Source organism: Atta cephalotes (assembly GCF_000143395.1).
Source record: "Atta cephalotes unplaced genomic scaffold scaffold00022, whole genome shotgun sequence".
NCBI lineage: Eukaryota > Metazoa > Arthropoda > Insecta > Hymenoptera > Formicidae > Atta > Atta cephalotes.
Window position 1 is genome coordinate 1,688,918 of NW_012130086.1, and position 26,705 is coordinate 1,715,622.

The following is a 26,705-nucleotide window of genomic DNA, read 5'->3' on the forward strand; positions in this document are numbered from 1 at the left end:
AACTTAATAAATAACTAACGAACGTAGAGTAGTCGTAGTGTAGTAGTAGTTATATATAATATATATTATATATATATATATATATATATATATATATATATATATATATTGTTACAAAGTCTTACAGATTTTTTCTGACGTATTTCTTCTTTATTCTTCTTTATTTTTGTTGAAAATAAATTTTATAAATTTTAGCATTTTAATTAATTTTAGCATGTTAATTAATTAAGCATAATCACATTGATTATTGGCTTTCGTAGCACGTGCTTTGTTCACTATTTTTAAATATCTATAATGTGATAAAATTGATTATATATGTAATTAAGGAAAGAATTGTTGTAATCTAAAGATATTTAATTGTCCTACGTTATTAGAATATCCTATATCTTGTTAATATGATTGTAGCATAATTAATTATTTATTTATTTGGTCATTATTTGAGCAAATAAGTAATTATGCTACGATCACGTTATCTAATCAGTCTTTTCCATGTAATTTAGTTCATAGATTAGATTCTGTTATCGCTATCTTCGGAATACTTGAAACATTAAAAAAATTTCAATCCTTAATTAGTCTAGGAACTACAATATTAAGTTTCAAATGAATGTCTGGCTGTATATCGTTTGAAAGATCAAAGCGACTTTTGATACAAAATTACGATGTGCAATTTATAGTTTAGTATATAACCGTTACACGATTGTTATGAAGTTATATGGCTTATAATAAATGTTGCAAAGTTTATAGTGTTTTATTAATACGTGCACACGTAGTAGAAAATTAAAAAGTTTTACAAGCCGTTTATTATTTTGAAAACTGTTAGAGATAGCAATGGAATCTTTTTTTCTTTTGTACTTTGTTTCGTGTTTTATAGCTTTAGAACTTTATGGCCTTTCACCTGTCGCCGCTGTCGGATTCCTTAGATGGAAGAGGGTAGGCAAGAATGCACACCCCTCGTTTTTTTCTTATACTCACTTCATAAATCAGTTGTCCGTTTTCTAGCAAATAAAAGTATTAACTCTAAGAGTCAACGGAAAATGAATATTTTAAGAAGTTTTTATGTCTTACTTTATTTTGTCATAAAATATGAATGTTCTAGTAAAGTAATTAAGTTTTGAAAGACCTTGATTTAATATTTTCTTTGCAGAACGATGAAAAAAAAAATGATTAATGACTTTTATATTTTTTACTAAGTATAATTATCGTTTTTCGAAGTCATGCATTTGAAGCTTTTATGCTTTCTTGACATAATAAAAAGAAATTCTCAGGTAGTTTTATTTTACCTTCAAAAGAAGGTCCGAAAGGAAAAGAAAATGCGAAAAGGAAATGCATTTGTCATAGCAAGTAATCTAGGTCAAAATATTGCAGCTGGAATCTTCAAATTTCATAAATAAATTTTCTTTTTTATCATACAACTCTAGCATTTATAAATTTACATAAACGATAAAATAATTGTTATATAATGTTTAAATGTGTATTACTTTTTTATTATAGTTTTAAAGCGAATTTACTGTAAAAGTTATTAAGCGATATAATTTTTTATTGATAAGTAATAAAAATTTTTGTTCAATTAAATAGAAGAAATCTTATTCTTAGTTAAAACAGATTTTAATATTTAAATATTTGTGTGTAAATTTATATACATACCTGATTCTACAAACCGCACGCCGAAATCTTTTTCGATCTTGAAACGCAATCATGAACAGGACAAGAGTACTGATATTACATTTTAAATTAAGTAATTTAATAATTTTTTGTGTTAATATATATCTTTATAAGAATATTAATAATCTCATATATAATGAAAATCTTAAACTTACAAATAATTTATTGCGAAAAAATATCGCTTCAATCAAGTTTCGAACCCTGATCTCCTGTATTCTATGCGGGCGTCTTCACCATTCGACTACACAGAAATAAATCACGCACAAATATTTAAACATTTAAGATCTGCTTCATTCGAAAAATAGGATTTCTTTTGTTTAATTGAATTTATTCTTAGTCTGTTATAGATTTTTATATTGTAATTTTTTTATTTTTACTGAGTAAGATTTATTTTAAATGTTCAATTTTTTTATGTTATTATTTTATACAATTACTGAAGACAATCGTAAAAATGCGAAAAATACTAGTAATAACGTAATTAAATTTTTCAAGCGTTGTTATACTCCTTTCTTTTGTCTCCTTATTTTAATTTTGAATTTAAAATTTTTTTTGTTGTAATTGCAATTTTTAAATTTATTTTTTGTAAAAAAAAGAACAAAATACTTCAATTTAATAAAATCTAATTAATAGTTACAATAAAAACAAAAACGAGTATATCAATATGCTTAATGCAATATTCGTTAGAAATTTTGAAAACAGCAGAAGTGCGATTCTTCTTAAATGATTAATCATGTGGAAAAAAAAGAATGGAAAAAGAAGAGAATATTATATTGTTTTTTTATATTGTTTTTTATATTTAACTATATCGGCGTGGAGATATTTTCTAAAGCTGATATTTCTATTTTTACAAAAATAAAAAGTCAAGCTTAAGTATATTCCTATGATATATTGTTTCTATATGATAACTTATTATTTTAGAATTAATAATACATATGATAGTATGATATAAATATTTAAAAAGGTTTAAAAATTATTAAATTAATAATGTAATTTTTTATTGATAAGGCTTAATTTAAGAAATTGCACTATCGCATCGTGAATATTGCAAAATTTGCGAAAACCCGGTATTGTAAATAAAAAATTTCTATTTTATGGAAAAATATGGATAAATAATAGAACATGCAGGCAGTTCGTAAGTATATGGGATCCAAGTGCATCTAACAACGCAGCAAGAGATACACATCACATATTGTTCGCGCTGTGAGTACTGCGCTCACATTTCACAACGCATGTTTTAATCCGTTAGCATCAAGGATAGAAAGACGCAATCTTAAGCTACATGTGTATATACGAGTTTACATGTAACTGAACCAGGAACCAAATAGTTTTAATGGAGGTCAACAATAACGAAGCGCTTTTCAACAGAGAATATTGTATACATATCTGTTATATTTATTATTGAACTTTTTGCTAATAAGTTTTGTGCAACTGCACTCACGTATTTGCATGCATTTTCAGAGAAAACAAAGGTAATATATTGATAAATAAAATTATAAAATTGTTTAGAATTTTAATGTAAATATAATACCTTAATGAAATAATAAGATTAATTTAGTATATATAATAATTTTGATCCTTTATTACGGTGGTCGTTCATGTCCCGGATTAATTTTCATCACTTTTATAAATTTTCAAAAATTATTAAGTAATTCTACATATATAGTGTACTTAACATCTTTAGAAAATAATTGCAAAATAATTTATATTTATATTAAATAAAAAGAAAAGAGATAAAAACTAATTATTTAGTTTCTAGTATTTCAAAGAAAAGAAATATATAGAACACAGATGACTCAATCGCGTATACTAAGGATTAAATAAAAGTGTATGTGTGTCGCGATTTGTGTGAATATGATAAATGTGTATACAAATAGTATATTCTACTATAAATAGAAAAAAATCACTGTTTTTTTGATAAATTTCCATTAAAGTTGATTAAGGTCTAATAAACTAACAAATAACCGGATGACATATCATTCATAGGGGGTTTAGATAGAATAAAAGGAATACACTAATTAATACATTATCGATTTAAGCGTACACGTCACTCAATTATGTACAGGCACTATAAATTATATTATTTACATTCGATAGGAAATCGTTGGAATTAGTGTGATATAAAATAAACAATTAAATCTATTATCTCGTTTTTATATTTAATTTCCATACAGCACAGAAATATTGCAGCAACATTACAAAAATATTTCATTGCAAGATTGCAATATATTGCAACATATGTATTACATACATTGCAAAAATATTGCGAAATATTGCTGCAATTTTATTGCAATTTTTAAAATGGATCTTTTTACGTTGCTGTAATATTACAACAACGTAAAAAGGTCCATTTTAAAAATATTGATACGTAATGTTGCAGCAATATTACAACATAATATATATGCAATATTAGGTTTTGCGCATAGTGGAGGAATATTTGCAGTATTATTATAGAAACATTGTAATAATACAGCAACATTGCTGTAATATTACAACGTTATTGCAATATTTATAAGATATACTATATAAATTTAATTAAATATAAAAAATTAGAAGTAGAAATTAAATGTAATATACAATGAATACAAATAAAATATGACTTTATAATTAATTCTTTATATTTTATAGGCGTATTCTGATATACACTGCCAATATTGAAAATCTACAGCATACGTAATGTGAAATATAAATTTTCAGTGTATATGGCTGTGCATATCGGAACACGGCCTATACATATACTGTGTCCATTGTATTATATTTATTTCTTCTAACTGTTTTATGTCTATAAATTATAGGTACAATTCCTATAAATTATAGACATTGACTACGTTTACACCTTATATCCGTTTCCATTAATGTAAATTAATTTTAATCTCGGTTCAACTTACTCTTCTTTTTCTAATCTTTAGAATTAGAAAAAGATGAAGATAAGTTGAATTGAGATTAAAATTAATATATTGGTAGAAATGCACATTAATCGGGTTTAATAATATTCGTAGTTAGAAACTAACCAGTCATTTTTCAGAAGAGTATAGTTGAGATTGGTCAATTTCATAACTGCAGATGTTATGAAATCTGATTAAATGTACTGTGTAAACGTGATCATTAATTCCTATTCTTCTTACTTTATTGGATTGTAAATCAATATATATATATATATACAAGGCTTAATACTCAAAGTGAGCTTTCTAGTAGAGGCACAAATCGACACAGTGACAAGAGTCATTCTTGTCTTTGTTTCTTACTGATTTTTGAACAAGAACAAGATGACTCTTGTGTCTCTTGTTAAAAATATTTTAAAATACTGTTGCAACATTGCTGAAGTAATATTGCAAAAAGAAGTCTTCGCAATGTTTCTGCAACATTGTATTGCAATATGCAATGTTGAAATGTCGCAGTAATGTTATTACAAATTTCTATGCTGTACGAGTTATGTTCCTTTATTCAAACATGTGAATTCTTTGTTCAATCATTTTATTATGTCTACATTTTTGATGTACGAGATATTTTTTTTCTTTCTTCGTAATTCTCACCACTTTTATCATAGATAATTTATATAGATAATCATAAGTTTGTTTCTTGCACGAGGATTACACTGAACTAAATTGAACTGAACTGGTGCAATCCAAAACTGACATGTGTAAAAATGTAGGCAAGGAATAAAAAACGCAAGATAAAATCTAATGCAAGATAAAATGGCATCCCATATTGTTTATATGGAAGTATTAGATTCGTGTGATGAAAATGAAAATATTAATGCAATTCCATCATTAAAAAAATTTTTAATAATTAAGATGATGATACAAAATGTTTTCGCATGTAGGTTTATTATCATTTATATATTTATCATTTTATTTCTCATAAATTTTTGCATTATTTGTACAAAGTCTGTAGCTGGTTTAATGTACACTAATGCTTCTATTGCTTGCGCTGACTCGAAAGGTCTGTTTTCTGTGTCTGAACTAGTATACACTTTTGGAACTTAAAGTGAGATAGATATACGTTCGATATTTATCTAAAGCGAGAAAGAGAATTCTACAACAGACTAGTGCAGGAACAAAAAACAGACCACAATGCACTACAGTGAACTCGTTCACTGAGTTCTGTTGCACTGGAACAAAAAAAGCGTCTTTGACGTCATTTTGAGAACAGAAAACATTTTAAGATACACTTTTTGAACTAGCAGAGTAGTGCAGAAATAAAAAACAAACTTCATATATATCCTGTCGATTGTAGTATCATGGATATAATAAGAATAGATCGAGCTTGAGGTTTGAAACGTGAAGACCAGATAGAAAACGATAATGAATGCCATGTAGCTTTCTCTTTCTGACGAGAAAAGGACGGATAATGGATGCCATGTAGCTTTCTCTTTCTGACAAGAAAAGAGTGGGGGGAGAGGAGGGAGAGGAAATAAGGTGTGAATATTTTACTCTCTGTCTAATATCTGCTCTCTGTCTTTTTTTACCTAACCTTCACACCAAAGGACGCTCGGTCTATTTTTATTATATCTATGAGTAACAATTAAATTTTGGGTACCATAAAATAAATTGAAGAAATGTTCCATAATTTTTGTAATATATTATACTTGGAATGTTTCAAAATTTGTAAATCAAATGCCACAACAAGAATCTCAAAAAAAAAGTTAGTAAAAGTCATTCCAAACAGTAAAATGTTCAGAAATGTTTTCTCTTTTGAATCTAACAGTTTTCAAAAAATTTTGGATTCAGCAAAAAATTAGAAAAAATCACAAAGCTTAGATATGTCTGGTTACCTTATATCAAACGTTTATGGAATATATTGCGAAATTCTATTTTTACACGTAAAAGATTGACGCAAACAGTCTATCCAATAAATCCGAATATCGGCTGATAGATAGACGAAAAATAACACAGTGAAGCAAATCGACGAATTAAGTTTTCACAACTGAACGACCAGTGACCACGCGAAGGGCCAGTATTGAAAGAGTACGTATGTTTCAGCTTGATTTCGTATATATCGAGAATACTATTTTCAAGATTTGCCAGACCAGTCTCGCCATAATCGTATTCGTCGCAATGACACTCTAAAAAGTTTTGAACAACGTGACGACATTGTCCATATATGAATCAAAAATTAACAGGCTTTCTTTTTTTTATAAACTTGTAACACGATTTAGAAAAGTATAATAACAAAATTTATAAAAAATAACGACTTATCAGTGTCAGATAATTACATATCGCGAAATCCCTGATGTTGATTACACTGTAACGATCTCATGTTCGCAACAACAACGTTTGAAAACTTCTGTTTGGAATAAAAAAATCACTTTTATTATTTATTTTTTTCATGAACTTTTCCCGCTCTAGTGCCTTACAATTCTCCGGATGTATCCTGGATATATGTCACATGCCGGATACGCGATATGTTTTCAATGAGATCTGCTAGTGAAACGACACACGATATCACATCGATGCTATCGGTATTTCTTTAATTATTGATCGCCGCATTTTAGCTATTAAGGGAGAATCGCCAAATTATCGGAAGGTGACCTTAACCATTACTTCACCTTCCTCCAGATCGTACGTGTGCGAACGATATTATCTTCCTGATGCTTTTATCGACGCTACTAACGACCACCGGAAGTGCCCGACTCTTCGTCCACCTGTGTTTTCGGTTTTTGATGGTCTATTTCCACGTAGCTATACGCACACAACTAGAATGCGATACATCATGGATTCGCGATTATGTCATCACTTTAAAGATATGTTTCGCGGATAAAGAAAATAAATAGAGCGCGGAAGGCAAATTGAATCGCCGTAAAACGCTCAGCTTGCTCGCTAATGATGAAATGTCGTATACTAGCAAGATAGAAAAAAAAGATACGAGAAAGAGGATTGAAAGAAATAGATTACTATCTCTAATCATATCTTCTTTTATGGTACTGTAATTTAATTTGGGCCTTGGCTTCTCTCTCTCTCTTTCTCTCCTCTAATTTCTGCCTTTATCCTTCTCCATCAAGCCTTTTCCATCATATGGTTCTTGCATCACCTTTTACTATCTTCTTATCTTCTTCTATGAATCTTCTTTTATTTCTTTCATCAATCATTTAAAATTCTTTTAGGATTTCTTGTAGTCGTAATCCTATATGTACATAATCTGAATAATAAGCTCGTCCGTTTGTTGTGAAACGACCCAGCAGCAACGTACCAAACATATCGTAAATGAGGAGAAGATAGGCGATATAAACTCCTGGTACTGTGTTCCATTTAGGAATAAAATTCAAAGTGAAGAAAAAGTAGGAGTAACCATAAATCAGGAAGAATATATGTAGAATTCATTTGGTTTGTGGAATTAATTAGACGAGTTCAGACGCCGAAATCTCGAAGCTTAAAACGCCCATTCTGCGAGATAGAATGACTATATTGACGCAAGCTTAGCAAGTTTGCCCTTTTTGGCGCAGTCGCTTCTGTTAATTTTATCTGTAGTGTTAGTGCTGTGACTTCGAGCAACCGGGGTACACACGAACAACACACGTTACGATTTAGCGGTCGGCCCATTGGTAACATCGATCGCGCATCTGCTCAATGTAGTTCGCCGAGCGGGGGGGGGGGGGAGGAGGGGTGGATAGAATATGAGTGAGAGATGGAGCAAATGAGGACACGTGGGGTAGAACTTTAAAGAAAAACGTTTGCATTAGCGTACCATCCGCACTGAGCAAATGTAATAAAGCGGCGAAAGATAAACTGTCGAATTGACCGAAGTTGGAGAAATTGTCACGCAATTTTCCGACGAAACGTAGTACGTATGTGCTACACCACGTCACTTTCCATTTTTGGCTATTTGCATTGTAAATAAAGAGTCACGACGAGTCAATCCACGCGTAAGGTTCCGCTTTTCGAATTTTGCTGATTGACCTGCAAATCTGCTGGTCGGACCGAGTTTTTTGTCTCGTACAAATGCAAGTTATGTATATTATATTGCAATAACGGGATCTCTCAATAAACGTTTTATGTGGTATGCCATACGAGTTTGGGAACCTTTTCCAGAAATAGGATCCAGATTAGAAACGTTTAGCTGACATATGAGACGAAATAATCGAATCAAAATGAAACGACGCGGTGCCTATTATTTTTCCGACACGGGATTGTTCCATAATTCATAAAGTTTGTCGCGGCTCTCTCTCCGTCGGGTAGGATCTTTATAAACGATAACTTCGTGCTTGCGTTTGCCTTCCGAACGGAATCGGGGGGCTCCGTATGTGTCACTCCAAGAGCAAGTTTGCAAATCGTCTCTTTTATCCCAGCACTCCGTGGGAGCAGATTTGTTCGCTTTTCCCATTCGAGAATCGTTTTCCCTTTATCACGATGCTCCAGCATACGCGATCGGGCGATAGGGAGATCATTTCTTTTCCGATCCTTTCGAATAAAACAGTTTTTTCCTTGCCGTCGACATTTCCACGATAAAGTGGCACGCTCTTTTTTTCTCCGCAGTCACTCCCTTTCATTTCTGAATTTTATCGCGATCCGCAACGTATAAGCTAAGAAATCAATAGTACCCGGAGACAAATATATTAGGTTTGTTACATCGTAGTTTAAAGAAATCTCTCTTTCAAATTCTGTATATATAGAAAGAAGAGGATTAAAAGAAATAAGGGTGAGGGTAGAGTTGCGAAATCATAGAACGAAACTACTGTATCTGTCATTATTTCTCTTTCTTATCATTCAAATTGGAATGATCTTTTTTAAAATCCTTTTTCTTATATGACTAATTATATTTTGATCAATGCTTTTTTTTTAAATATAAACTATTTCTGAATTTTAATTAGATTTGAAAAAGTCAACCTTTTGTAATTTTTATAATTTTACTCATAATTTTTAATAAAATTATAAATAATATTTCAAACATATCATTAAATTACAATCCATGTTTTTTTAAGAAATTTCAAAATTCTATAATAATTGATTTAGTACTTTCCAAAGAAAAAGATTCATTATGATTTTATAAGAGGTTTTAATATTATTTGACGTCATAATCTCACTTCATGTAAGAATTTATTTTTCTTTTTCTTTATCTATTTCAAATTAAGACTGCAAGTATAAATATTATTACATAATAGTGATAGAAGTAGTAGTAGCGATAATGAATGGGGCTAAACCAGTTTTAATCAGTTTCCTAGGTCTAAGAAATTTCTTTATTATTAAGATTACAAGAATAGTCTTCGTTTTCTAGATTCTTAAGCTTAAGAAATATAAAATCCCAAAGATCTATATTTCTTGTACAAGTATAATATAGTGGCAATAAAATATGTAGGCCTTTCTATTTATAATTGGGCAATCCTTTTGTTCAGCCGGTCAAAGTCTATGTAGTTAACGGTTATTGTTTTGTGAGAAGATCAATTCTAGTTCCATTTTGTGTCTATTCATTGCTAAGAATTGCTTTATTCTATTTGACAAGAGGTTTTATCAACATAGATGATAAATCAAATAAAGCCAATTTAAAACCAATTTTTTCTGCTTTCAGATCATTCATTTAGATCCGCTTTTAACCATTCAGATCGCAAAAAAGTTACATATTTAATTTTCTTTTCTAGACATTAAGCATTTAAATATCCAAAAATTATTTTACACGACTCAGAATGTGCGAAAAATAATTTATTAAAAAAATGTTTTTAATTTAATATATGAACCGTTTTCATTTGTCCGCTTAATGATCAGAAAAAAATAATTACAATTTAATTATGATTTTTTTATTGTATGATTTTTTGTAAATTAAAAAAGAATTTACTTCTATTTAATTGAGACAAGTGTGGCTCTTATAGTATAGTAAGTATTCTATATCTAAGCGCCAAGATAGGGGAAGAAGAAAGTAGCGAATGTATTAAAAAGAAAAGATTTCCTTGCAGATCTTTTTTACAGTCTTATCTCTAAATCACATATTGCTACGAAATTCTGTTACTTCAAATATTTACTAAAGTTGATCTTACATTTAATAACATTATAATTTCAAGCGGGCTTTCTTCAAATCATTCAGTTTATAATAACAAAGAAGATTAGAATTCTTTGAATTAATAATATATATTTCATATTGAAACTGGACAAATTTTAACTTAATAAAAAATTGGGGAAATAAATTTCTTTTTCTTAATATAAATATTTTATTTTTTTAAAGCAGCATTTATTAAAGGTCGTATGCGCATATTTTTTCAGTTTAAAGTGTTAAGATGAATTGGCATTCTCAGAAACGTACTTCGTTATCTGCAAATCTAATGACATTATTGTCTTATCAGATTTTCTTTGCAATCTGCAATATATCTCATAGCGTAAATTGTAATAAAATAAAAACATTGATTTGCGTCACGTTGTGTAAATCAATCAAGATGCAATCGAAAACGTATTTGTTGAACATCAGCGCTGTTTAAGTAGATCCGGAAATTATCTTTCGATATAATCATTTGGATTCGAATTATCTTCGATAATTTGGATTATCTTGTTGCCATTGTGTATTATTATAGCAGTCTGGTCGTGTCGACGCCCAGAACTGTCGTCAATGCGGTCTTGACGACAGACCGAGGATCAATCATCAGAAATAAGAATCGGACATCACATTTACTATGGCAGAGTCTAAGAAAACGTCCCAGGTTAGTCATTTGCTTATATAAACATATCTTGATCAGCAACGCGCTATAATTAATTATTGCAGCAATTTCATAATTCAGAAGCAGGTCAGACTCTTGGTCTCGATTCTTATCATCTAGAACGATAAATACTTCCTAAGAAGCGAATTGTCTATAAATACTTTTTTGTATTAATTTTCTATATAATAAAATACAATTATTTTTAATGTTATAAATAATTTACAAATATATCTAAACTCGATCTTTTCGGAAACTTTTATATTAAATAAATTAAGTTTAATTAAATAAGTTTGAATATAAATAAATAATTATATTTCCACGTATTTTTTATTTTATACTTTATGTAAAATTATTTTTAAGAGTTTTGTATATTTATCAGAAGATTAAAATGAAGTTTGTAGAAATGTTTTATAGACACAAACAATATCAATGCTTATCTTGCTGACATTAATAAAACATGAGATATAGAAGCTTCGCAAGGAAGATAAAAAAATATTTTAAATTTATCACATTATAACATTACTTTATTATATTTTTCACAAATAAATTAATAAAATTAAAATTAATTTTTTATAAAAATGAATAAAATTTCTTGTTATATAATTATGTAATCTTATTTATTGGTTAGATAATATTTAAATATTTTCGCTGTTAAATTTGAAAGATAAATTTAGACTGATTTGCGTCTAATTTTGTGCAAATATATTGAAGACCGACTTGATGTTGAGGTCCACTTTTCTTTTCGCAATTCTTCTCGGTCGCTCAGCTTTTCTGTGTCCGCAGCGTGACGTCAGATCTTTTCGATTTGGCGATAATTTATATAATGCAAATATAATATGCTCCTTGTGTGTTATTGGCAGGTGAAGAGGGTTTCGCTCGGAGTTGGCGGCGTTTTCGTGGAGCACCAAGACGATCTGAAACGAGGCGCTTGGGCCAACCAGATCGAATTTATTCTATCCTGCATTGGGTATGCCGTTGGCATCGGCAATGTTTGGCGTTTTCCTTTCTTCATATACCGCAATGGCGGTGGTACGTACGCTTGTAACTGTGGCCCACGTGTGTATCTGTCCCATGGTATACATGGGAAATACGTGCTCCAGATGCAACCGTCGTATTATATGTCGTACAGAGAGTGTCTCAGGTCGCGATGAAATTGTGCAGGCATGTTAAATGAGTAAAAGAAAGTGTTATATAAAAGTGTTGTATAGATCTATAAGTGCTTTATTAAACAACTGCGATAAAGAATCAGAAGGCGACAAATTTTAATTTCTATTTTTTTAATCAGCTTATATTAAAGCTATATTGAACAAAGTTTTTATCGATAATATTTGAAGTGCTTTCTTGCTTGTAAAACATGACGTGGTACAGTTTAGCTACAGTTTGTTAAAACTTGGATCGCTCTGTATATCATATTGCGCTGCGCATAGTATCTTCGTTCTTATATAGCGTCGAAAAATTATAGATACAAACTTTAAGAAACTGATACGTAAACTTTAAGATTGCGCGTCGGGGATTCAAAAATAGTTGCCGTAAATAAGGATCCGGAGAGATTTTTTTGAAACTATAAAAATGATTTAGAACGAATACTTTTTAATAAATTAATTTCCATATAAGTTATCAAATTTTTTAAAGTAGTGCTGCGTATCGCTTTAATACTTAATGTTCGCATAGGAAAAGAATTTTCAAATTGATTGATAATAGTGGAAGAAGTAATTAATATCAAGAAAAATAGTTAAGTTCTCAACAAATAATGTTAAACTGCAAATCTTTATATGTATATTAACTTTTATATGTATAATAACGATTAGTTGTACTATGTTATATTTTTCGTAGTAGAATTATATTTTCTTCATTTAATGAAATATCGATAGTTATTATTATAATTATACTTATTGTATTTGATTTTAATATATTTTATATTAACTTTAGTGTACATTATATAAAAACTATAAAATATTATAAAATACTATAAAAACTATAATCAAATTGATATGAAAAGCTATGATTGCGTAATTAATTGTTACAGGTGCTTTTTTGATACCCTTTATTCTCATGTTGATCACGATGGGTTTGCCTATATTCTTCTTAGAGCTTTGTATGGGACAGTACACTAGGCTAGGGCCTATAAAGGCTTTTAGCCGCATGGCGCCAGCTTTTCATGGCCTTGGTTACTGCACATTGGTCGTCATCTTCTTTGTGCTGATATATTACATGATAATAATCGCGTGGATATTATTTTACATTTTTATTTCTTTCTCATCAAAACTCTCTTGGGCGTACTGCGACAATGATTTCAACACGAATAGTAAGTAAAAATAAATCGATGTACTATACATTTAATTTATTGTCGTCGTATTTAAACAAACAAAAATTTAACTAAATTTCAACAAGAAACTAATTATTACAGTGACTAAACGTCTACTAGTATGAAATGGTCTTGAGTATTGCTATTAGCTTTTGTGATTACTTACATTATTCAAGATTACGCAAGAACAATTTATACAAATCTAATTTAAAAAAATTTTAGTTAATTAAGGAATCAATTAATTAATTAGCTTTTTAATATAAAGGAACATAAATTAACATCACTTTTTATGCAACTTGGACTTTGATCAAACAGCTGAATAGTTGTAGGACATTTTTATTAAAAATGTTAAAGCAAGGACTAATTATTATATCGTTTGTTTGTTTTTGAGCTATATGTTTTAATGCTGATATCAATATAGATTGTTACAGCAACCTTCAAGCTGAAGAGTGCAAGACTAATTCAAGTTCTATATTTTACAATAAGACTTGCATAGCCATCCGCACGGTCTGTTCCAGTTTAGGTTATGATAGTTATAATAGTACCCATTGTTTAGCTCCCTCGAAAAACGCCGAAAAAGCGTTCGAGGATCTCTATCAGCGGGTACTGTCATCCGAGGAGTACTTCAGGTACAATATAGCCATCAGCCAGGGCTGGGCAAAATACATCATTAAAGTATTTGAAATACAAAATACAAAATATTGGCAATCTTATAATATTTGAATTACAAAATACAAAATACTTTCAATCTTTCGATTTTGAAATACAAAAGTACTTTTTTTAGTATTTCAAATACAAAATACGTCCAAAATTTGTATTTCAAATACAAAATACATTTTTTTCAATACAAAATACAAAATATTTCCAAATTTTTTTATTTTAAATACAAAATATTTTTTAATATAATATATTTCCAAATTTTTTTGCGTGCTCGGCACTTTTCCGATTAGTTACGACTACGACATCTACGTTCTTCTCTGTCTTACTCTATGTCACGATTACGACAGTTACATCTCGTTACGTCTCATTCTCTGCCTAACGTAGCTAGTAGGCCTGTCCGCGTTGCTTCAAGGATTTTTTTGGCATTTCAAATACAAGTATGACATATGAAATATGCCCAGCCCTGCCATCAGCGCTGCATCGTGTCGGGAGGATCGGTAACGAGCCTTTACGTCGCTGTCCAGCGTTGAGGAGCAAGACAAAAATTGTTGAGGATCACGCCTACAAAGCATGTAATTGTCGATCGCGTCCAGAGACTACGTTCTTGGTCTGCGCGGAGCCACATGGGAAAACTTTGGCGGCATACGATGGGAACTATTCGGATGCCTCACGCTAGCTTGGGTAGTGTGTTTCTTATGCCTGGTACGCGGTATCCAGACTATCGGCAAAGTTGTCTATTTCACCGCTCTCTTCCCTTACATCATTCTTACAATTCTTCTAATACGCGGTAAGAAATAGAAACAAAGCATTCTATAAGGCTTTCCTAAAAATATATATATAATATTTTTATTTGAACTTAATTCATTGTTTTATTTAAGTTTTAATCCATTAAAAAATACGTATATACTTGCACATACTCGCAACATATCAATTTTTATGAATAAAATCGATTAATAATAATAATTTTTAAGCTTTAATAAATTTAAAAGTAATGTTATTATTGTGTGTAATATTAAATTTCTTTTATGTGTTACAATGGCATTCGAATATAAGGATTCTTTACAATCTCAATAATTACAAATATTATTTATATTTATAATATATTGATAATTATACTACATATAAAATGGCCATTTATTTTGATCACGTAAAATATCTCCATTTACTTTTTAGAATAGGACAAAATGTAATCAAAATTAAAGTATATTATAGTAAAAATTTTTATGCTAAATAGATAAACGCAATTTATGAAAAAACGGACATGTTCATTTAATTAATCACGATTGTGTCATCATCTGATATATTTGAATTGTGTCGCTCGCTTTGGCTTGGAGATTTGCCAAGATAGATCATTTGTATTACTATACATGACATTAATGTGAGACTAGATAGCTCTATCATGACTAAGGAAAATAATCATAGGTGTTACACTGGATGGTGCCGATAATGGCATGTTGTGGTACATATATCCCGATTTTTCGAAGCTGGGAGGCGCAAATGTATGGGCAGACGCAGCCTCCCAAATCTTTTATTCGCTTGGCATCGGCTGTGGATCTCTGGTGACTCTCGCAAGTTATAGCAACTTTAGCAATAATTGCCACAGGTACGATATATTAAAATAAAACGTGTGCATTTCAGATAAAAGGAAGAAAAAAAGAGACTAGATCATTTGCGAATATAGGATACTTAATAATAGCGAAGCAGAAAGAAGTAGTTTTTAAAAACAGAATGTCTGATTTTACACGCCCATTCTTTAGGAAGGACGTACAAATTCGTCGCGCGTTTGATCGCGCGAATAATAATTTATCACAAGACGTGTATTTAATTAACTACACTGACTAAGCACTTTAAGTGCCTATTAATCTTCTGGTTCATCGTTCGGTGACGTTTCAGTCTCTTTACGACACTGCAATCGTTGCATATTTTATTTTAACTCGGGACTCGACGACGTCGTTTCGATGACGGGCGGTGGCCGGGTGTCGTCGCGACCAGCTGACGTAATTCCGAAAACTGGCTCAACTATAAAATATAATAATAATAATAGTAATAATAATAATAATAATAATAATAATGAGTTTGTGAAGCTAAAGACAATATTATATTATTGTAGATAATTTTAAGCGCGCATAATAATCTAACTAATAAGAATGATTTGTAAACATGACAATTTTCTATCTGCTTCTTTTGAATAACAACATCTCGTGATATTCTTGAATAGCGTATGTGATGTTTTATACCTAAAAGACGAGCAAGACAAATCCTCTATACACAGAATATAAGAAAAAATGAGGGATATGAGGAATACTTTGGGATTGTATTGAAGATTGGGAAAACAAGAAAGAATTCGATACGGTGGAATATTTTAGTTTTTTATTTTAAAAAGAGATGAACGTACTTTTCCTAAAGCGACACATATTTATATTGTATTTTTATTTGAGAGAATTATTTTACATTAACATCTCATACGTATTCGTTGAGCGTACAGTAATTTGAATTTTGTCTTTCTATTCTCAGAGATGCTATTTTCGTCACCTGCACCAATCTATTCACATCTGTTTTCGCCGGCTTGGTGATATTTTCGATACTTGGATTTCTGGCCCAGAAAATGGGTATACCGATCGACAAGGTGGTCCAGAGCGCAGAGGGATTGGCTTTTGTCGCTTATCCAGAGGCGGTGGTGCAGATGCCGTGGTCGAATCTCTGGGCCATCTTGTTTTTCGTTATGCTCTTCATACTCGGTCTCGGTAGTCAGGTAAGCATGCGAGCTATTTACGCTTTATATCAAGAAAACACGGTCGTATCTCACGTATACATATTGCATGATTTTTGATCTTACGAATTTCCGTTCGCGCCGTAGCGACAATAAACGCGAATGAGAGATATTATCGAACATTTAAAGGAGCTATAAAAGATTTTATTTTCATTTTCACGCAAAAACCACTTCCACTCTTCGTCACTTACGGTGATGAAAAAAAAATAATTATTAATGCGATGAGCTCGGCTGAGATAGGAGTAGCAGGGAAGTGGGGAAGAAAGAGAGGAAAGTGAGAGATGTGAATTTCAATTTTCTTTCGCATAACGAGAAACATCGCCGCGTTAACTGCATTTGTTCTAACGAATTGTATATTTACAAGATGGCCCGACTTTCGCCTTCTTGCACTTCGCGCGACTCTCTGGTTATAATAGCGTAATGGCAAAATAGTGAAACAAAATAATATGTGCGACATAAACAATAATCATGCGGCTTAAATTTTTCCGATGTAATTCAGGATCTTTATTTTTTTTAATTATTTTAATTAATACATAAAAATTTATAAACATAAACGTATAAAAAGAAAAATAAATATAATTTTATGTTAGAGCACACTAGTTTTAATATAAAAAGCGTAAGAGTTAGTATTTCATTCCATTGCTCTAACAATTATAAAAAGCTTGTCGTATTGTATCTCGAGAAAGAGACATTACACTCTAAAACATTGTAAGATCGTAAACTTTTACGCTTTTACGCGATGTTATAAATATCAATCTCAACTTTACTAATCACAATCAATTGTCAATTTTGTATAGTACGATCTAATACATCACGAAGTTAGACTCGTGATATACGGGTTTTTCCTCACATATGCTTTATGCACCTGTGCAAATAGATCTTTGCAGTTATAACGCGCCCGTTAAAAAGTTATACAAAATTACAAAACAAACTCGCGTGAGATACGGTCATTGTGTATGTACTATAGCTTCCATCGTTCATCGGCGTGGTTATTTCGCGAAGATTTCACATCCGTTCCGGTGCTAAGAAGGCGCCATTCAGTCTTGAGAAACGGTCGGCGTATTTGTCAAAAGATGCCGCGGGCGTGAGAGGGATGCGCCTCATCCCGGCGAGTAGCCGGACGGTGATCGTTTCGCGTTGCTTTTGCATCGCGAGACTCTCATCTTTTCACCTCGGGGCTCGTATATCACGGAAGGAATTATGGCTCGCCGTCTCAGAGTGAAATCCACACCTTCTTCTCCTCCTCTCGCGATGTCAGCTCCGCTCGCTTCTTCCGTTTTTCCAGCGGTTCGCCGATGATACCAAAGCGCAGCCACGAGCTGCGAGAGATCGTAAAATATACCCCCCGTGAATATGCGAATACAATCGAGCGTGATACATTTGTTATGATATAAATGGTGATTGAGAGAACGGGCTCGAAGTTCGATTTCTTTTACTCCGTGTCGAAATTTAGACGCTTTCGGATTGAGAACGCGTACTTATTGCTATGAGAATAAGAATAAATGGAAAAAAGAGGAGAGATATAGAAACAGAAAGTAGGAAAGGAAGAGAGGAAATGGCGATGCGCGCGGGGAGAAGTTGAAGAAGAAGGAAAATGCGCGGCCGCGCGGTCGTTACTTTTTACGATGCAGTTCGCAGGCGTGCAAGCGATAAACACCGCCATACTGGACTGGCGTCCGGATTTGCGAAAATACGAGAGTTTCGTAGTACTGGCTATATGCACTACCTGCTGGCTCCTGGCGATTCCGATGGTATTCGACGGTGGTATCTACCTGTTCAAGCTGATGGACTGGCATACCGCCTCTTGGGCGGTCCTATTGATCGGCTTCGCTGAACTCATTGTGGCTTCCTGGTTCTATGGATGTAACAGATTTCTAGCTAATCTCACCGAAATGAAAATTAAATTCGGCTATTTCCTTCATGGTTATTGGTGGATCTGTTGGGTCGCTCTCGCACCCATTACTTGTCTAGTAAGTGCTCTTTACTTACCGTAATATTTTGCAGTTTTCGCACAGCAAGATATCTGCTGTAACATAAATTTTAGGTAGATAGGTCAGTCAGTAGAAAGAATTTCGACATTGATAAATCTTTTTATTGATGATCTTGTTATTTCAATGTCAAATTTAAATATGTATAAAGATGAATTCCGGTATTATATGTAACTATTATACATAAAAAAATAGTCATGTAGATTAAGTAAGTTCTTTTTATTACTAAATAATGCATTTTTTAAGTCATTCTCAAATCAATATTTATGGTAATTTATGTTATGTATGGGTGTATATTCGAAATAACAATATTTTAAATATTATGTATTAGAAGTGTAATTTATTTTTTGCAAGAGATGGCACTAATGTCGAAGACATTCCATTCACTATTTATTTTTTTAATGTTTTAATATTATTCATCGACATAGAACCACCGATGACAGTGGTGGCGATAGAAAGACGAGTAGAGTGAAAAGTAGATAAATGAATGAAGGCTTTAATAAACAAGAAAAAGACGTTCATCCATGTATTTGTCTCTCACTCTACTTGTTTTTCTACTCCCACTACTGCCATCGTTGATCCATTCTATGTTGATATTACTCCATGATATTTAGTCGATTTACAATAAATGCAATAAATATCGCATTTATACCAAAAAATGGAGCTTCTTAAAAAGCATTTTCGATGTGCGTTATTTTTGTTTTTCAATTAGAAGAAAACGGCGCGGTCATAGCTGAAGGTCATAGAATTCTGATAGAAACTTATGATGATGTTGCTCTATCAATTAAGACATGTAAATATTGATTTTATCGTTTAAAAAGTGATGATTTCAATGTTAATGACAAAGTTGATAAATGCAAGCATTATTGGACGAAAATCTAGCACAATCCATTTCAGAATTTGTGTTAAGAATTAAATGTTGATCATACAATAGTAATTAAACGTGTACGTGATATATTGTTTGAATAAATCAGATTTTGTGAGAAAAAAACCTTCAAAATTAACTCACACTCCTAATAATAATATTTTTATTTTCAAATACCTGTAAAGTTTGTATATGTTTATTAAAAACTCCAATAATGTCGAATTAATTATAGTTGCCATAATCAACGTTATACATAATAAAGATACATAAATTATAATAAGATACATAAAATATAAATTATAATTTATATTTTCATTTTCATTATTTATTTATAAATACTATATCTATTTTTTTATCATAGTTGTGTGCGCGCGCGCGTGTGTGTATGTATGTATTACTTAGCTAGGCCATCTTTCCTTAAAAGTCAAGTTAAATAGGTAATTTATATCTACATTATGTAATATTTTGATAATATTAAATTTCTGTTAAGTGTTTTTTCTTTAGTTTCGATACTTATTATTACTTTAATCTAGTGAAGGGATACCAAATACAATATACCAAATACAATATTAGAAAATAACAAAAATGAAAGTATATTTTTTGCATTTTAAAAAACTATGGCCATCTTATTCAAGTTACCCTATCTACTTAGTGCAATTATTTATAGAAGTTTAATAAAAATTTAAAAAAGGATTTAATGTTATTTTTATAAAATTTCAATAGAAATTTAAAAATTTAAATAAATGCTAAATAATTTTAGTTGAATATGTTTAGAAGAATAGTCTAGTTTAACGTGGTAATCGATATGTAGATAACTATACATGAAAATGTTTTATTTTAAATGAAAAATTTAATTCAGATAATGTTCAAATATTTCGTCTGTTACATAATCGATGTTTATCAATAAAATATAATTGAGATACATTCTTGAAATACATCCTGCATCTGCAACGAAATTATTAAAAAGATATTTATTATTAAATTTTGTGAAAATTAGCAATTGAATCCCTTTCGAAAACAGCGTCATGGGAAACAATAAAACGATCCTTCAGATAATATAAATTTTGCATCATCTTATTTTTCATTGTTATATTTGAAATAAATTATTACTGTTCTTATCTCTACACGTGATCGTGAATAAACTACACAATTAAAACTTTAAACGACAACTGTGTATATTGTTATTCCAATGTGTGTATATTGTTATGATACAATCGGTGATAATAATGAAAGGAAGACCATCACAGACGATGCTTAATCCTGTCGAGGTAAGGAGCCTACCTTTATTGACTGTAAACTTTGCGGAAAGTTCAGCGACATAGTGAGAGAGAATAAACCGTAAATTAGTCCCGACCTATCGCGTGGAGACGATTAATCGAATTTATATGGAAAGTAATGAAACTAAAGCTTTAGGTTATCGATCGCCAAGGAGCTTATTAAAAGTGAAGTAACGCGTGAGAAAATTTGTCAGAAATATTCCGACAAATTTTTCAATTTGTATAAGCTCTCTCTCTCTCTCTCTCTCTCTCTCTCTCTCTCTCTACTTTGTAAAGAGTTTAAAAAAAATGTGTAACAATGTTTTGGAAAAACTGTTTTAAATAGAAATATTATTGTAGGTTCTTTTAAATGGCAAAGTGATAAAAATCAGTTTTATTAGTAGATATAAATGTAAATAAATTTAGAAGCACTTATAATATTATCTGCCTTTACTATCACCGATTACTATCATCATACATATATCAGTGTTGTTTTGTATAAAAGTTTTAATTGTTGTGTAGTTTATTCACAATCGTATAGGAATAAGGACCATAATAATTTATTTCAATAATAATGAGAAATCAAGGCGATGTAAAATTAGGGTCTATATACATATGCAAATAGTAATTTGATGTTTATATATATCTATTAATTTAATAAATAATTATTCATTAATTAAATTAATTAATAAATATTCTTATGCATTTGTACAAATTATAATTATGTAATGGAAGTAAAATATCGAATGTTTATAAATACAATTTAAAACTTAAATTAAAGATTTAAATTTGCTGTTGATAAATAAATAATTTGTGCGTTTAATACAATAAAAATGAAATAAGCAGAATTGAAAATTTAATTAAAATGAGCAAATTAAAAAATTCGTTACTTTGTTTTATTATAAATATTATATATTTTATTATTATTAGTTTATTTTTAATTTTTATGAATTAGAAATATGTGAAATTAAATAATTAGATATCATTATTACTATAAATATTATTTAGTTAAGTTATTTATTAATTTGTTATTTTATTTTGAATTTTTATAAATTAGAAAATGTATTATACGGAATTATTTATTTATTTTATTTATCGGACTTTCTAGGCAAGATTACCAGCTTTAGGTTCACAAAACTCAACGTCCCTTGGAGGCAAAGCGTCGTATTCCCGACGACCAAACTGCTTAATTAATCTGGCTGCCTGTCGAGGCGTGCCGAGCGAATTTTTATTTATAACCGCTGAAATTTTTCGCTCGCGCCGTCGTGGGAATCGAAATATTTCCCTCGACGGCTGCCGAACGGTGCTCTGCGCGAAAGTTAGTTTTGATTAAAAATTCGAAATCTCCCTTAATTGATAATTGTGCTACGCTCTCGCGCACATATATCTACTGCAGCATAGTTTCAGCTGCTATGTGAGAAATCAAACATCCAACTAATTGGCGCTCTGCCTTTATCCGCAGGCAGTCTTTGGATATCAACTGTACCAAACCGATTTTCGAGGAAGTTACGGCAATTATATATTCCCCAGCTGGGCGAGTGCCCTTGGAATTGGAATTGGACTAGCCACTTTGGTGCCAATGCCGATCTTTTTTATCCCACAAGTTTGGAAAGCGGAGGTGAGTCAATTGTTCACAAATAAAAGGTCTTGAAGTTTTGGAGTTTAATCTGTAAAGAACACGTTCTTTTTAAGCATCTGCAAAGAATACCTGAATGTAAATTTGTGAATTCGTACCAGACAGTTTTATATCTTTTAGAAGTTAAAAATAAAATTAAAGTAAAATTATGTTTTTCAATGCAAAATTTTCTAACTAATTGTGGTTGATAATATTAAATTTTCCAAAAGCAAAACATTATTTGTTCAAAACTGTGCATTAAATAAAGAATTTTACTGGTGCGAATTTGCATCCAGGTCACTAAAAAAGTGAATATTTTACTTATAAAGTAAAAATGATGCTAATACCTACTTTACACGTAACTTCTTCGACAGCTTATTTTAAATTAATTATTTATTAAATGAAATGTTATTTCTTTAAAGTATTAAGCTAATACAATCATTATCGGGATGAATTAAATGAAGAGATCATTCAATTTCTAAATAATGTTTAGATCATTAAAGATACTTTTAAAGATTTTAATAATAACGAAGGTTCTCTGTAAAAGTTGTTTTGTGTAAATCTAGAAAATAAAAGAAAAACATTTGGAAAGCACTTATACCTAAATTAAATTTCTATTTTATTTAAGTACTTCTAAAAATTATAAAGTCTTACACAAAATATACAATAAAAAGAAATTCATAAAAATAGACAAAATTTCTATTTTATCTAGGTACCGATTTTTTAATTTTCTTCCTTTGTAAACCTTATATTTTGTTAATCTTAGTACTAAACATTATTCAAACTTTAAAAAATGTTTTCCATTATTTGTACACTATTCGCTGTCATTTAACAGTAATTTTCAGAAATGTTTTCTTATGTGGTTACTTGTGTGTACTTGGAAGATTAAAAAATATATTAATATTTGTGCATTTTTTCGACAAATATTAAAACTGTATTTAAATAATTTTCTTAACAAATAAATTAAGTAGATAGTAACATAAAATTTAAAAAATATAAAAAATGAAAAAGACTTATGTAATATTCACTATACAGATTCATTATACTATATATGTATAATATATAATAATTTTCTTTCAACAATAAAAATTTTATATTTTTAAGAATTTTATATTAAGCAAAATTTATTTTATGCTATTAGAAAGTAAAACAACTTACCATAGGTTAAACTGTACAAATGATTTTGAAAAATATTTTTATTCACATTATATATAATATTAGTCTAGAAAATTTCGTCGTAAAAATAACAAAAATAAGTCAGTCAAAATTCAAAAGCCTGCAGGGCTTATAAAACCTTTGTATTCTTTTGTCTCTTTGATCATTGTGTTTTTTGCCACTTCGTTTTCTCTTCTTCTTTATGTAAATTGGGAAAAGTCTTGTACAAGTGACAATTATCTGTTTTAAGAAAATTTATGAGACTGCTTTTCTATTATTTTGTTGTATCTTTTGAATTTCTTGCAGTGAAATTTTCTTGAAAAAAATATTATTTACTTTGCCTAAATTATACAATTTTAAAGAAATTTGAAATAAATCTATCAATTATTCAATTTTTATTCAATTTTTCATGTAAAAATATTTATTTATTTTTGTTTATTTATTCTTTAATTAACTAAGTTCATATTAAGATTAGTAAGATACTTAATAATTCTTGGAGAGTTTCCTAGTATCATTAAAATGAAAATAATGTGCACATATATTTCTTAAAATTGAAAAAATAATTGATTTTGGTCATTAATTAAGATATGCATGACGTATTACGCATTTAAGTCTTAAAAATAATTTATTTTCCGCAAAGACACATTTATCAAACAAGCGTGAAAGGCGTCGACTTTTCAGAGAAAAGTTTGAGTTGAGATTTCTTAATAATCAGTATTCTTCTTTGATACTTAATGACTTCCCGGTTGGCTATTTTCAAGAAAAGAAGATTGTTTTATTAGGAGATTGGGCCATTAATTTTCGCTAATGAGAAGCGGCTGCGGGATCATTGGATCTCCCAACAATTTTGACCAACTTGTCTCATTTCCTATGTATGATCAATTAATCAGAGTAAAAACTTTCGCCATTACGCATCCGACATAAAGAATGTTATAAATTATTTTTTTTGGAATTATCAGTGACGGATAAAATTCTTTAAAACTCTTTTATTGAAGTCACTAAAGTTTATTCTTAATTTGATATGCGTATAATGCATTAAAAGAATTTTTTCTGTCGAAAGTGTAAAAATTGTGAAACGTTTGTGTAAACCGATATAGTTGCTCATTATTGCATCACGCTATTCTTGATATCTCGATTAGAGCGAAAGTCTCCCGAAAGCTTATACTCGCCAATGTCGACGCAGTTGCGGTTACGGGCCGATTTAGAAGTTGCGGTCCGCGCCGTAAAATCTCAAGAACTCGGGGAACGTCTTAATACAAGTTTTTTTCACGGTACGTTGGTAATCGTACTTTGAAACGAAAAGTTTCTTCTATGGTGGGGAAGAGAGCCTGCCACTCTCCATCGCTGCAAGCACAGGGCCGCCGCGCCGGAAGCCAGCGTGCAAATCGTGTGCATCGCACAAAGAGCGCAACCGTACAAAGAGAGAGTCGCCAATTGCGAGTTTTAACGAAATTGAAAATACACAAATTGACATATGTTTAAAAGAACATTTTACGGGATTAAATTTTTTGATTAAACTGACGACCTTCTATACGTTCGGATTTTCACCAACAAATGGAGCGTATCGCATTGTATAAATTGCTTTGCAAATAAATGTGTGAACATTGCGAATCTCTATATCGAATTTTTTCACATTTTTAGATTGTAAAAAATGTCAATTTTGTATCCCATAAAAATCTTGTTTTTTTTATACGCAAAAATTCAAGAGGTGCTAAAATAAAATTTTGCATGCACGCTTTTGTACACGACTCGATAGGATATTATATGTAAGCTATTTTCTCTAGAATTAATATATGGATAATATATTTTTTTATTATCTTATTCAAACTTTTTTATTTTATTTATAAGACATTATTGCCAGATCGCTTACGTAGGCAAGAAATTCTCTATAAAAATTCTCAATATTTCCAAGAAAATAACTTATAATATTTTAAATTTTTATTTAATCAATAGCATCAATAGCGGCCCTGTTCGGACCGCACGTATTTCTATCCATTTCTACGAAAAGAAAGAGAGAGAAAGAGAGATGAGGAAGGCAGGCAGTCTTTTTTCTTGACCGCTTCCGCTTTCTGTTAGCCGATAAATTTAACATTACTCTTATCTCCTTTCCCGTTGTTTTCGGGCGTTCCGCGCACACTTTCAAAGTACTTGTGCGGTTTCGCACGAGGAGATATGACCTCGCGGGAACGTGAACGGCGCCAACGGCACGTATCTCACCCATTATCGGATTCGCAACAATTTAATTTGTGCCCTTTTAATTGTTCGCAGAGCTTCCGGAGTTTATTTCGGCCCTCGCCATTATGGAGGGCAGCCGAGCAGAAGGATACTCTGGATACCGATAGTGTCAGCACTGCGGTGGTCAATCCGACATACGATTCTTCGTACAGATTTTGAAATTTAATTACTTAGTATATCCAATAAGTGATAATTTGAAAAAATATCAGGATGCCCTGGGATTATTTTAATTGTATATTTTGGGGACAATAACTCATTTCGTTTTAGAAATAAGTTATTTTCACTTGTGAGAGTAGAATGTTAATAAATTAATATAGTAGAAAATATAGAACTGATAAATATATATTACGCATAAATTTATATTACGCAACGGTATATTTTTTGATGAAACTCTGGATTCAGTTTAATCTTCATTTTCAGAATTATTTAATAGCAATATAAAGATATTTATACTTTGATGTATAAAATATTTTTTATGCCCTATATATACTTATCGAAAATTTTTTCGATACATACTAAATATGCTTGCTAAAGCTTATATTGTATAAAACTAAAAGAAACTCATACATATATATATATAC

General features: G+C 30.5%; 1 protein-coding gene across 1 annotated transcript; it reads left to right on the plus strand.

The window, feature by feature from the left end:
- The first annotated feature begins 11,251 nt into the window (after positions 1–11,251).
- Positions 11,252–26,283, plus strand: LOC105619691 (sodium- and chloride-dependent betaine transporter-like). The gene is made up of 10 exons (XM_012201210.1): positions 11,252–11,278; positions 12,136–12,304; positions 13,302–13,580; positions 14,002–14,209; positions 14,834–15,027; positions 15,663–15,843; positions 16,755–16,992; positions 18,642–18,980; positions 22,582–22,737; positions 26,158–26,283. Exons 1-10 carry the CDS (start codon positions 11,252–11,254, stop codon positions 26,281–26,283), a joined length of 1,917 nt encoding a protein of 638 aa, XP_012056600.1.
- Positions 26,284–26,705: the final 422 nt, after the last annotated feature.